The sequence below is a fragment of the Emericellopsis atlantica genome (assembly GCF_019669845.1).
Source record: "Emericellopsis atlantica unplaced genomic scaffold F5Z01scaffold_4, whole genome shotgun sequence".
NCBI lineage: Eukaryota > Fungi > Ascomycota > Sordariomycetes > Hypocreales > Bionectriaceae > Emericellopsis > Emericellopsis atlantica.
The window spans coordinates 890,854-904,262 of record NW_025764706.1 but is presented as its reverse complement, the minus strand read 5'-3'; the positions used below and the strand labels follow the sequence as shown (position 1 = coordinate 904,262).

The window sequence follows — 13,409 nt, the reverse complement described above, 5'->3', positions numbered from 1 at the left end:
TCCTGTGAGGGCCAGATACGTCCACTCAGGGGCTGCGTTGGGCTTGGAGCTCACGTACGCCAGAAAATGACGACATGGCAATATCTGTCCCAATTGTATCTGGTCTTGGAAGCCGAGATTGCATCCTCTCGATTGCTCGCCGTCGGTTGCCTTCAATTTCACCCGTAATCATGGAGACTCCGACGCTCCCATTCTGCTACCACTAACCGAGGGAGGACTGAGGACTGGAACCGGTCCAATTACGACGACGACGATGAATATCCGATTTTTCTGCGGATCAGGCAGTTGGCATTTCTCCTTCAGCAAAACAATGAGGACCGGACTGCTGCCGATGAGGCGAAGGCGTCTGGCCAGGCGGACGTTATGGCGTGGGTAGACGGGAACACAAACATCATATGGTGCGATCCTTATAGAGAATGACAGTGTGGCAGGGTGCTATGCTGTTAATAAGACGGAAAAGACGATTGTGTCGTCGGTATAAACAGAAAAGCAATAGGTAGTTATTAGAATATGCGTCGCACGAGCCGATGAACGGTAGGCTGACGAGGGAAGCCCTGAAGGTATCCCCAGAGCCATTCAGTCGCTCTCCGCTATGAACCTATGATAGATTGTGCACATGTATAGCTCTGATAATCATATCGTCGTGCGAAGCGTTGTGGCGTTAGTATACGAAAAGACATTCTTGACAGTGAGTGAATGAGAGCCAGTGCACATGCACAGGCAGTGATGTCGAGAGTGGAGTGGAAGACTGGACTCGAGAGTAGACATGAGACTGGCGATCGAACCCCTGGAAGGCTGGAAGCTAAAACGGGCGGGAAAAAGAATGGGCCGGGGACGGGAGCGGGGCGATGGCAGATCCCTGTCAAAAGCTGTGATAGAGCAGCTGATTGGCGGCAGGAACAGGCACACCTGCATGAGCCGTGGCCAATGGCAGGCGCGAGCTGGTGTCGGCGCTTCGACAACCGCTTCGATTGAACGTCGTCCCTCGACAGCCCCGCTCGCCCTCTCAACCTCAGCCCAACCACACGCCATTGTGCCTGCTCTCGCGAGCGCTTCTTCGCTCCAGTCTGCGGCTCATTCGCTTCGAGCAGCTCCTGAACGCTGACTCGAGGACTCGAGGAGGCCCCAGGCAGTGGACTCGGAGCGGACTCGGCTCTGAGGGCGGTGATTGCGCCTGAACCGAAGCCTCTCTGCCAATGCCCCCCAAGGTACGTACTGCTCATCACCGCGATACAGCATAGCATCGCTGGCACTGGGCACGAGAGGACATCCGTCATGCCAGGCACTGCTTTACTTTGCCGGCTCGTTCGACCGCGCATGCTGCTGTGTGACTGCTACTGAGCGAAAACGTCGACCTTGTTACTGCGTGCCATGTAGGGGCATGATGCCATGCTGTGCGCCGCGAGAGCCATGAGTCCAGAGTTGCAGCGCAGCACAGAACCAGCTACTGCAGTCAACGTGACATACCTGGGGACAATGACGCTAATAGCCCAAGGGCATTGCAATATGCGAGGTGGCACTGCCTGCTAATATGGTCTAATTTGAGGATAGCCAGATATGCGTCGTCCTCGAAACATTTGCTTTCCAAAGCTCTCGACCATCTGCTGTGGACGATAGTGATTCGTGAGGGGGACCCTTGGCCATGCATGACCATGCATCGTCCTGCTAGTCTTGGCTCCCGGTCCCGTATCCGCCCTGGCCTGCTCCGAGTTGGACTCGACGAGTTGGCGTCCGCAGACAGGGCTCTAATTTATGTCCTCCGTCCACTGGCAGGCCACCTCGCCATCGTCTAGGCGCCTTCCTCTGACTCCATTCTCCTCATGACATGGATGCAGCAGTGCCCTCGAAATATGGTATGGACAGTTAACTATTGCTCTTCCTGCCCTTGCCGTGCCTTTCTTTCCCCTTCACATTCCTTTCGCCCTCCGCCCATCACCAAGCGATCAATAGCAACCACTCAGCCTTGCTGTCGAGGCTCGACAGTCACATCAGTCACTGACTAGGTACGGAACCCATCACACTACCCTTGCCGCGAGGGTCACCCCCAAGTCCCCAGCTTGCTGCATCTACAAGCGCCCGACCCACCCCTACCTCTCCTCATCGGGCAATCGTCGTGTCTGGTCTTGCGCTGTGCTTGTCACTCCTCCTGCAAAACCGCCACGAAGCCCACACCTGGCCTGTCGCTGGCTTCCCCTTACTCTTCCAGCTCCTCTATGCTGCGGTCATACCTTCTTTTCCAGTGCACGCTCACCGAGACAACCTGTGCATCGGACCGTGGGCAACGACTGTTGCTGTTGGACCGATACACCTCAGCTGCACAATCAAGACAGCTTCAACAGTAGAGACAACTCGACAACAATATTAACGCCGAAACTGCAGAATTGAGACATTCGACACTGGTTGAAGGGTAGACGCTCGAGGGATTTTCCGCCTATTTGGGTTGTCGAAACACTTGGACGGCTGGGAGACGCTCGGAGGCGCGGGCAAAGCTGCGGTTCCATGTTCAGGTCGGCATCCGGAATCTGAGCAGCACTCAGATCGTCGACAGACCGAGCGACGGGCACCAGCACACCGGCAGCCAAGCACAACGAACCGGCTGCGACGGTTTCACAAGCCTGGACACCAGAATCTGCACGCACGGCTCGTTGCGAACGACGGTATTAAGGGGAGGCTCATCGCAGTGCACCTTGGCTCTGCCGCTTCCCGACTAGGCGATACTTGTTGGGATTAGACCCCAGTCAACGACAAAGGGCGCCCCGGTATCATATTAAGCCCAGCATGTCTGCATCCGCCGCACCAAGGAATCGCGCCGTCTCGATGAGCTCGGGTAGGTCGAATGGCTCGCGACAGGCGCAGGCGCAGGAGTTCAGTACGATGCCGTCCACGCAGGAGCTCCGATTCTTCGACCCCTGTGCCGCCACGGGGTCCATGTTTCTATACGCTCAAGGAACGTCAATCGTATGCTGCCATCATGACACCCTATCCATCGAGAGGCGGTTCTCCCGGCATTCGGAAGAGGTCCTGTTGCTGGCTGTGGACAACCAGAGCGAGCATGGCAGTGGACGCTATGTTGTCAGTTATGATGCTGGGCAAACTGCCATTGTTTGGGACCTGATGACGGGGGACGAGATCACACGGTTCGCCTCGTACGGTTATCTAACAGCCGTAGCGTGGATGCGCAACGGCAACATCGCATTCGGTGAGTGTTGGTGTCGGGTCATTCCAGGGGAAACGTATCGCTAATCGGCATGGTAGGCAATACGCAGGGCAGCATTGTGCTGTTTGAACCACAAACATCGGAGCATATCTCGACGAGGACGTTGGATCAGATCGCCGTCACGGCACTGGCACCGTCCGCCGACTGCAGGACTTTTGCCATTGGGTATGCTCTACGAAGTCCTGGATGCAAGACGAGACTGACCAGTGCACAGCTATCAAAACGGATCTCTACTCATCGCCACCCTGCAACCTCGCTTCACGATTCTCCACAACCTCACGACGTCTCGCTCACCTTCCCCCATCGTCACATTGTCATGGCATGCATCTTCATCTCGCCAAAAATCGGACATGCTGTCCACACAAACGCACAATGGCGATTTGCGCGTGTGGAGTGTGGCAAAGTCGTACAATGCCGATGACGAGGCTAAAGTTGTTCGGATCTTGAAAAGGTCTGAGAACATGTCAGAAGGACCAAACTGGATGGGATGGTCCAAGAACGGGCGCATTATTCAATACTCGGACTCGTGAGTTTTCTTCTTCTTAAATCGTGCGCGTGGGTCGGGAATGCTTCGACTCGCTGACACAAATTACTTACAGTCAAACACTATCTTGGGATGTGCGAACAAAACATGTCACGTCAGACGATATCCCGACATTGGAGCATGTCAAGGGCTTGGCTGTCTGGGGTCCCGGTGCCAGCCTGTTCACATTGGGCCCGAACAATACCGTCCAGCAGTTCGATCTCAACTCCCCTTCCATCATGGTAGCCAACGTGCAACATCCCGCCAATCTGCTGCCACCTTCACCTCCAAACTCCATCGAAGAGCCTACCGACAAATCAGCACATTCTACCACTACTATCCACACGTCCGAGTCTGAGAGCAGCAGCATCCCTCTGGAGATGGGCGTATCGGAGAGCGACGAGGATCACATGCCACCAATGGCTCGCTTCCAGCGCCAGCTCGCCCACGACTCTGGTAGCGAGACACCATACGGAGCAGCGAGTCCCGTATCGAGTCGTAGTGGACTGACCTCCAATTCAATGTCCTCGGCAGGATCCGGCACGCCGCGACGCTATCCGGGGTCTCTGCGCTCACGCGGGATGAGTGAGAGGACGTATATCTCAGCGGGCACCTCGCTCAAGTCCTCGACCATTGGCCGCAACCAGCCAGAGCCGGATATTGATACTTACTCCATGGGATACTCCATGGGCACCACCAGCACCAGTATTGCCACGGGGTCCTCGACGCGATCCAGGCAGCGCCCTTCACGACTGCGGAATGAGGTGCCGAGGAGCCCAGACGCCAGCAAGGTGCACGATCTGTTCAAATTCACCCGGGCGCGCTTGAGTGATCTGGCCTACAAGCATCCTACCCAGTTAGACAAGTCGCGCCTCACAAACGATAACCTGAGCCGGCAGATGCTCAGTACAATTTTTGGCTGGCACAACAGTGTGGATGACCTGATTCGCGATGAGATGGCGAGACACCCCACGGGTTCACCCAGCCGCATTCTCCTGGCCAAGTGGCTAGGGGACATGGACACGGACATACTCGCTGCCAGCACCGAGAACATGACCTCGTCCGACTGGATGCTGCTCGCTCTCAGCGGCTTTGGGGGCCACTCGTCACAGCACAAGCTTGGCCGTACCTACGTGCAGAAGCTGCTCGAGAGCGGTGATGTGCATGTGGCCGTGACGATTATGCTGGGCATGGGCGACCACAACGACGCGATTGAGGTCTATATCTCCCACAAAAGATATATGGAGGCCCTGATCCTCGCGTGCCTGATCTTCCCGAGCGTTTGGGAGCGACAGGCGGCCATCATCCGCAAATGGGGCGAGTGGGCAGTTCAACATCGTCAGCAGCAGCTGGCCATCCGTTGCTTCGCCTGCACCGATCAAGAGCCGACGGAGATGTGGACATCGCCATCTGCGACCCAGCTGAACTTCCAAAGCATGAACCCCAGCATCCCCGAGGTGCTGAGCCCGCCCCTGTCCCCTCCAGGAGTCCAGCGTGGGCCTCAGCGCAGCATTGCAAAGACGTCTGCCCTGAAGCTGATCACGACTTTTGGCGACCAGCCCAAGAAATCCAAGTTCTACCTGCACGGTGACGATGTGCAGACCCCCATCGCTGCGGCCCAGACTCCTATCGCCGAGTCCGCCGTGTCGCCTGGCGGTACGCACGAGGCGGCGACGGCCGTCCTCCGACCCTCTGACAACAGTCGGTTCAACACACCGACGTCTGCTCGGCCGCGCAACCGCCTCCCTTCCATTGGCGAGATGCCGTCAAACCTCAACAGAGACGAGCTGCGCGCCAACATGCCGCCTCCTCCCCCGCCAGCCCCAGCCGACGTGCACGGCCACATGCGTCGCGCTTCGTCTGGGCAGGACAACCTTTCCACAGGCAAGGCACTGCACCGCGCTGCCACTGCCAGCCCCATGATGATGCGGGAGCGCTCGATAGGAATGATGCAGGACTACGGAGATCGTCCCCCACCGCCCAACCAGGACTTCATGGCCAAGGTGCGTGACATTAGGGCTAACCGCCGCAATGGTTCGCGGGACCGCATCCCAATGGGCCTGAACCTGGAGCTCCATACACCGGCTGTCAACCAGTACGAACAAGAGGTCACCTCGCCCGAGCACTCTGTTGCCTCGTCCACACGCTACCACTGGCCAACTCGCCGCCGCGGAGCGGGCTCGGTTGCCAGCTCCGTGACATCCAACTCGAGCGCTGGGCGCAGTCTGCGCCACGGTGCCCGCCAGCGAGATGACTACATCCACAGCCTCGATGCGGCGCAGCGCTACCCCAAGAAGAGAGGCGCTCACAGCAAGGAAAGGAACGCCTCCCGGGGTCGTCATGGGAGTCACAGTCGCGAGAGGATGCCCGGGTCTCGGGATCAGTCAGAGGACCGTGGTCGCGGAGCCATCCAGACGTGGACCAAGCCGAAGAGATCGCCCACATCCCCGATCCCCATGTCGCCTGAAGACCTGGCGATCTTGAGCACGCCTCGCGTGTCCGAGGCTGGTGACCCCATGACTGTGCGCAAGGCGAGCAACAGTATCAGCTTCAAGCCCAGGACCACCAAGAGCCGCAACTCAAGTCGAGGCAGCCGCAGCCGCCGCCAGAGCCCGGAAGGCCGACAGCGACCGCAGCTCGCCATTGACACACGGGGTCGGAGCAAGGGCCGCGATGGTTCCCTGTCCCGGCCACGTTCACCATCGTCGCCCGTCCCCATGTCCGCCACGGCCGCCAGCCACTACCAAGGGTCCGAGGACGAGGAGGACTACAAGAAGGCCATCAAGGCGCAGGAGGACTTCCGCGCGAGGCACAATGGAAGCCGCGGGCCAATGTCGCCCGCCGTGTCGCGCCGTGAGAATGCCGATGCACGCCAGCGCGATGCCTCCGAGGCTCGCGACATTCTTCCGCCTCTTCAGACGGTCCGGGCCAACTCGACGGAGCACGCCGGCGATCTACGCCGCATGAAGGAGGAGAGACAGCGGAAGAAGGAGCAGGCAGCCAAGGAGCTGGAGGAACGCCGCAAGTCACTCGCGCAGAGGTCGCGGACACCTTCGATCCCTCATCCCAGCCAGTACTCGCCTGCTTTCCCGCGGGTGGGTGTGGAGATGTCGGAGCCGAACGAGGATCATCTACCACCCCGGTGTGCCACGGAACCCCCAAAGAGTATGTATGCACGCGGGCCTCACATCGGCCTACCAGCGACACCAAAAGCCATGCGCCTCGTTGTTGAGTCCGACCACAACAGCAGCCATGACAATGCCAACCGGCAACAGCAGGTGCAGCAGCAGCAGCAGCCAGCTGCTACTAAGGCTGAACCCGCGGTGCCTCCCATCCCGGCCACGTTCGCCCAGAGGCGCACACCAAAGGCCTCCCCTAGCAACTCCCCCGACAAGGAAAAGGGGAAGGAGAAGGAGGAGTCGCTTCTGACTCTGTTGCCCTCGACGGTGTACCAGCCCCCTACCAGGCCGTTTATCCCCCGCAGCATGTCTGCTCCCATCCCAGATGATCCTCCGTCGACGAAATATGGGCGCAAGGGCAGCGTAGGCGAGCTGCGCGGCATCGACGAGGTGATTGGCGTGCCAGGCCGCCGGAGATCGCAAGAAGAGGCTCTGGTACCGCCGCCGCCGCCTCCCGCCCCTTCAGTGCCCGCGCCCCCCATGCTGAGGGAGCTGCAACATCTCGCGTCGCCTCCGCCTCCACCGCCCGCGCCGTTGCCCCATGCCAAGAGGGCTCCAGGATCAGGGGCGGCTTTGTCGGCGGGCATGATTGAGATCGTCATGGACGAGGACGAGACATCTGCACCGGACGACGGCATGGCTCCCGCTACTGCACCGCTCGCTCCCAGCTCCAAGGGCCACAGTCGAGGTCGCAGCGAGACGGGCAGTCTCTCCGGTCGGTTCTCCAAGGCGACCGAGCGCCTTCGCTCTGCTAGTCGCGGACGCAAGGAGCGTGGCATGAAGTCGCCCCCCACGGAGGCACCGTACGAGAGTGTCCCGATGCCGTACCACGTCAAGACGCCGGGTGCGCCGCCGCCGGTACACTATGATCCTGATGTGATCCGGTCGCCTGTGGAGGGACCGAGGATGTCGTACATGTCGACGGGGCTGCACAAGAGCGAAATGTTTTGATTTGGTTCTTCACAAACGATACCACACTGTTTTTTTCTTTTCGCTTCGCCTCTTTCCTTCTTTCTTTTTTACTTCTACTGTGCAATTTTGCCCAGCATCTGTTTGCACAGCGTGGATGGATGGATCATGGAGGACCAGGGTTTGTTCCATGAAAGGGGGTTCTCGGCATCGGTACATGCCTTCATGGGCGTGCCTGGAGACGACTGCATTTTGCTATTTACTTTACTTTATGATTCATGATTGCAAAAGGTGGGCGGGCGGCGACGTGCTCGCAGCCTCCCAGGAGAACGTGACTCCTGTGGCTTTTTTTCGACTACAATGCTGCCTCGCGGCACCTTGTTGAGATATTTGGAGGATTGAGGGTAGTGTAGATAGTGAAATCGAACATTCAATTACAGTGTATTAAGTGTGTACAAGTGCTATTATTCGAGAGGGTGCTACGTACAAGCACATAGTGAGGCTCTCGCGAACACGCTCAGTAGTAAGTGTCCGCGTTCGACTCAGCCATTGCAACACCACACGATCTTTTGAGAATGCAAATACGATATCAAAAGATTACGCCTCGCCCAAGGAAGACCTTATCGCATTTTTCACAAAGATTACCAGCCCAAACGCGCAAAAGGGCAAAAAAGGAGTTGACATCACCAACCTAGTCCACTCACCCCAAGCCCCCCGCGTGCGTAATCCAACCCGCCACGCGACGGGGGAGAAGTCTCTGCAGAGTGAAACCTCCCTGAAGGGTCATCTCCAGCTGCTTAGGGCAGGCACCAGCATCGCAGGTTACCCATGCGAGTGGGCGGCCACCGCAGCGTTCGGGCTGGGCGCCGTCGGGGGGGATCTGAATGGAGTTGGGGTTGAGCGGAGAAGGCAATTGTGAGCCTTCTACCATTAGACCATGACAGCCGCTGGTAAAACCTGCAATAGCAGCTTATATACCTAAGGCCGGCGCCTCCACCTCGACCCACCACCTCTTCCTTAGCTACCTTGACTTCACACGCACCACGTCCAGTCGTCTCCAACATTAACTTCAGCTTCTCCAGCATGGATGGTACGATCATGATCTGACGCTCAACACTCCTTTGCCGCGCACCTTGCCAACCAATCGCGCTCGCAGCCATGCTCACGACGACCCCTCGCCTCTACACGCGCCGACCGTCGCCCACCACCGCCGAGTTCACCGTCACCACCCTCCCCCCACCAACAATCCCCTTGCGCATTCTACGCGTCCTCCTGCTCGCGCTGCGCGTCGCTCTCGTCCTGCTCACGGCGCTCGCTCTCCACGCACGATGGCTCAGCAGCCCCTACGCCCAGCCCTCTTTACCCTCAACATGCCCCACGGGTGACGGCTGGTTCAGCATGGAGGCGGTCTGGTACGCGCTCGACACGCTGCACAAGTCAAGCCTGGGACAGCTCGTGGGAGGCCTGGTAGAAAACGTGCCGCTCGTCGTCCTCCTCCCCGCGGCCGCGGCGCTCTGCTACCTGCTGGCGTTGCGGGTGCACACGACCGAGTCCCTCCTCGTGATGCGCGGTCTCGGCGTGCAGACGAGCAGTTCGCCCGCGACGTACCTCGCCAGCGCCACCTCGCGCTTTATACCGACGGAGAAGATACGGGACATTTTCGTCAATGAGGCCTTTAGGGGGTTCGAGGTGCGGTACTATCTGATTGTCGTCGTCGAGGGGGAGGAGAATGTCGTCGTCGTGTTCCCACGGCTGTTGCCGCGCAGGTCCATTGTGGAAACGGTCTGGCGAGGCGCACGGGCGTGCTTGTACGAAAGCCGGGGCGGCGACACGACGGAGGAAAAGGGGTGACACGCTGGGGCCTTTGTTGTACTACGTCTTTGTGTGATTTACGCTGCTGTGTGGTACCGAGGAGTCTACTCGCCCGTGTCTTCGTCCATCTTGTCCTGCTTGCTACCATACTTGGCGTCATTGAGCTCCGCCATGGAAATGTACCCCTTTCGCTTCGCGTAGCGATCCGACTGCTCCTGCGGCGTCTCCATCTTGAGCATGTCCATGACGGGGATGTACGTGCCCATCAGTCGCGCGCCGTTGCCGCCCTCGAAGCGCTGGGTCGACCAGGGTTTGGGCTTTGTCTTGGGCACGGGTACGTCCGGGACCTGGACGGTGGCTGTTTCTGGTTTCCGTGAGAGCATCTGCAGGAAGCCGTTGGCTAGGATCTCGTCCATCTTCCTGTCCCTCCATACCCGCCATGCTGAGTCGCCGAGTGTCACCGACAGAGCGTTCTTGCTGCTGTCGACCTCGTCATCAGCGTGTAGCCAGTCGAGGTTCTTCTCACTCGCCTCCGGATCCCGCGCCGCGCCCTCGCCAACAAACTTGCAGTCCCACAGCACCAGCGGCACCTCGTCCGCCATCGTGTAGGTGGGTCGACGAGGATTGTTCTCGACATCGAGAAGTCTGTCCACAATGTCCGGTGTCTCGAGACCTTGTCCTACGTTGAAGAGAATGGCAATCATATGACGGATCTGGTGCCACAGGAACGCCGTGCCCCGGACTTTGAAGTAGTACACCTTGGGTAATTTTTGCAAGCCGGGAGCGACGTCTGTGGGGATCTCGCGACCGGGCAAGGGGAAATGCGACGACATGTCGTCCGCCTCGTATATCCCCGCTTCCATGATGAACCTCCTGTAGTTTGTAATGTTCTTCGCCGGATCAACCTTGCAGAAATTTCGAAAGTCCTGATCGCCCTCGAACCGCTTCGCCGCGTCTTTCATAGCTTCAATGTCCAGCCACCCGGGATGTTTCTGCTCGTGAGGCACTGCCATGGGCGGGTTGTATGCCGGCTGCGTGAAGAAATACCGATACTCTCGTTCCTGGCAGGAGAACCGCGCCGAGAACCCTTCAGGTGGTGAAGGGCACCAGGCCATGACGCGAATGTCCGCCGGCAGGATACGATTGAGAACCCTGGCGTACGCGATCTCGTCCTTGATGGGATCAAAGGGCGGTGGCTCGACAGCCTCAGACTCAGGCTCGGGTGCGGGCTGGCTCACCTCCACCGGTGGCGCCGCTCCCGGGTTGAATGGCCTCGCGACCTTGTCTGCCGCCTCCTGCTCGGCCGCCTTCTTCTTCTTCTCCTTTCTCGGTTTCTTCCCAGGCACGGGCCGTGCGCTGCGGACACGGAGGGCGATGACCTGGCCGAATGCGCTCACGCCGCGATCTGTCCGGCCGCACTTGGAGTACTCGCAGCCACTAAAATCCACGACGTGAGGATCCTTGGGGAAGATGAGACAGGCCTTTGTCAGGGCCTTGAAGAGTTCCTCCTCAATAGACGGCGTAGCCGTGCTCGCTGCGTACTCAAACGCCCCATAATTGCGTCCTAGGTACGCCAGCTTCAAGGCAATGTATCGCGTGTTGTAGTTGGCAGCATCAAGCTTCGGCGCATCCTTTCTCTTCTTCGTCGGCGGCGCCACGGGCAGACTCGATCCTTCGCGCTTTGCATGGGCGTCGATCTCACGCAGCCGCTTGATAAGGCTATCCTTTGTCCACTTGTCGTAATCGTCAGGCAGCTTGGTGGCCTCCATCGTGGTGCTGATGGCAGGCACAGATCGCCGTGCGTAGTGACGAATAAGGACCTTGGGCGTCAACAGTCTGGCACAGCTCTGCAGGCTGCCGCTTGAAAGGCGCATATGTGACAGAGGCTTTTCTGGTGGGCCTTTCACCTCATACACCTGCTCGCCTTGGAGACTTTCTCTCCGTCAGTCAGTGAGTGAGTGGCGGTTGAGAATTCGAGGTGTGGCGCGGCTGGCCGTCAGCCACACACAAAAAGCTTGCGTGGGGATGACTACCCTAAACCACAGAGTTCGCAGTCCAATGACACCAACAGCCTCGTCTCTGAGGACCTCATTGGCATATTTCCATGCTTCGTATAAGTAACGAATAGTACTACTGCAGTGAATGGCGCTGTTTGCCATCCTTGCTCCTCTTTGATGGTAATTGGAGTGTGACACCACTCTATTACAGCGCTATCTTTGCCTCGGAAGGCTGTATCGTGGGGTACCACATATTACAACTGCATCTGTCCGCTGTTTGTCACTGTCAGATACTCATCACCTACCTTACAAAGAAGCACGGCACAATGGAACACGAAATCATCAGGTTATTGTTGGTAGGAGACGAGAAATGCGGCAAGACAACCTTTCTTTCGTACGTATCGGCCTGCGATGTACCCATCCCCAAGCAAATCCAACTGACCCAACATCACAGGCGCCTCAGCGCAGGAGAGCACACCAACCCGATCCCACTCCTACGCGACATTGACCAGCCCTTTGTCTTTGAAATCAAGCTCGGCGTCAAAGAGTACAGACTCGAGTTCTCTGACACGTCGTCACCGGACAGCTGGCGACTACTTGACCCCGATGTTGTGATAATATGCTACGATATCAGCCAGCGTCTCAGCCTCATCAACATGAAGCGCTTTGTACACACACCACTGCCCCAGACGCGACGTGAGCACCTGCTGACAGTACCAGTGGATTGACGAGGTCAAGCGGACGTTTGAGCGTATAGACTCATTGCCCATTGTGATTGTAGGGCTGAAGAGGGACTTGCGATCAGAAAACGACCCCAACGGCATCATCTACCCGCACGAAGCATACGCAGCCGCGCAGGAGCTGCGCGCTGATCGATATGTTGAGTGCTCCGCGGTCACGGGGGAGTTGATCAAGCCGGCTTTTGAGGACATATGCAAGACGGCCATCAAGACATCGACAGCAGCCGGCGGTCAGACGGAAGGTGGGTGTACAATACTGTGATTGACACACCTCAAGGGCACCATCAAGCGGCCTGGCCCGCGTCGTCCATGGCAACGTCGCCTTCGCCATTCTCCTGCGGAGCCTCTTCAGCTGGTTCAAAGGCGCCTAGCACCTCGGTGATGATGGTGACAAGCTCCTCCTGCTGCGTCTCATCGAAACGGCCGGCCATGTCCTCTACAATGACATTGAGTGCGACCACATTGGCAGGCCGGAGGTTGAGGATCATGACCACCTCTCCCTTGGACAGATCATATGGCCGCAGGCGTTCCAGTAGCGTGGGGATGGATTGAAGTGTATAGGGAGTAGGCTTCTGGCTCATGGGACTGGGCGATGCCTCGAGCCAGCTGCTCAGCTAGCAGGGCATCATTAGTATGCTACTAGGATCGAAGAGCGCGCCCAAGGGAACACACCTCTTTGACGACAGTTTCGTAGTTGGGTGGGCCACGATGGCGACTTTTCTTGTACCGCTCTCTCTGTTGCAGGACATGCTGATGGACCTCAAAGTTGGAGAGTACGGCAGACTGAGCTTCGAGGACCTTCATCGTGGATTAACGGCTGCTGCTGAGTTTGCGAGAATGATCCCAAGTCGATACACCCCGTTTCAATGAAGGAAGTTTTGCTTGAGTGTGACCATGGCATTAAAGTGAGTCTGACGGACCGGACACTTTCGAATCGGATCCATTAATCTAGGCTGCAGTACCCAATCATCGACGGGCCTTTCCCGGATGGCATCACGCTGCAGGGACCGCACCTGCCACCACAGGCTCTGA

At 58.1% G+C, this 13,409-nt stretch overlaps 5 protein-coding genes across 5 annotated transcripts; 3 read left to right on the top strand and 2 right to left on the bottom strand.

Moving 5' to 3' along the window:
* Window positions 1-2,778: 2,778 nt before the first annotated feature.
* On the top strand, window positions 2,779-7,870 carry F5Z01DRAFT_671269 (uncharacterized protein; the record flags this gene model as incomplete). Its single annotated transcript, XM_046264683.1, has 4 exons — window positions 2,779-3,199; window positions 3,256-3,382; window positions 3,432-3,743; window positions 3,817-7,870. 4 exons carry the CDS (start codon window positions 2,779-2,781, stop codon window positions 7,868-7,870), a joined length of 4,914 nt encoding a protein of 1,637 aa, XP_046121601.1.
* A 938-nt stretch (window positions 7,871-8,808) lies between these two features.
* Window positions 8,809-9,712, top strand: F5Z01DRAFT_409339 (GPI-GlcNAc transferase complex). The gene has a single exon (XM_046259536.1). It carries the CDS (start codon window positions 8,987-8,989, stop codon window positions 9,677-9,679), a length of 693 nt encoding a protein of 230 aa, XP_046121600.1. The 5' UTR covers window positions 8,809-8,986; the 3' UTR covers window positions 9,680-9,712.
* A 32-nt stretch (window positions 9,713-9,744) lies between these two features.
* Window positions 9,745-11,409, bottom strand: F5Z01DRAFT_616356 (pseudouridine synthase; the record flags this gene model as incomplete). The annotated part of the gene is made up of 2 exons (XM_046260905.1): window positions 9,745-10,869; window positions 10,921-11,409. The coding sequence occupies 2 exons, from the start codon at window positions 11,407-11,409 to the stop codon at window positions 9,745-9,747; spliced, it is 1,614 nt and encodes a 537-aa protein (XP_046121599.1).
* Window positions 11,410-11,739: 330 nt separating this feature from the next.
* F5Z01DRAFT_409358 (P-loop containing nucleoside triphosphate hydrolase protein) lies at window positions 11,740-12,941 on the top strand. Its single transcript, XM_046259538.1, has 3 exons — window positions 11,740-12,031; window positions 12,092-12,305; window positions 12,358-12,941. Exons 1-3 carry the CDS (start codon window positions 11,964-11,966, stop codon window positions 12,637-12,639), a joined length of 564 nt encoding a protein of 187 aa, XP_046121598.1. The 5' UTR covers window positions 11,740-11,963; the 3' UTR covers window positions 12,640-12,941.
* On the bottom strand, window positions 12,514-13,282 carry F5Z01DRAFT_409344 (RNA polymerase III subunit C17). Its single transcript, XM_046259537.1, has 2 exons — window positions 13,050-13,282; window positions 12,514-12,991 (listed from the first exon to the last, which is right to left on the bottom strand). The coding sequence occupies exons 1-2, from the start codon at window positions 13,179-13,181 to the stop codon at window positions 12,662-12,664; spliced, it is 462 nt and encodes a 153-aa protein (XP_046121597.1). The 5' UTR covers window positions 13,182-13,282; the 3' UTR covers window positions 12,514-12,661.
* Between the last annotated feature and the right edge of the window lie 127 nt (window positions 13,283-13,409).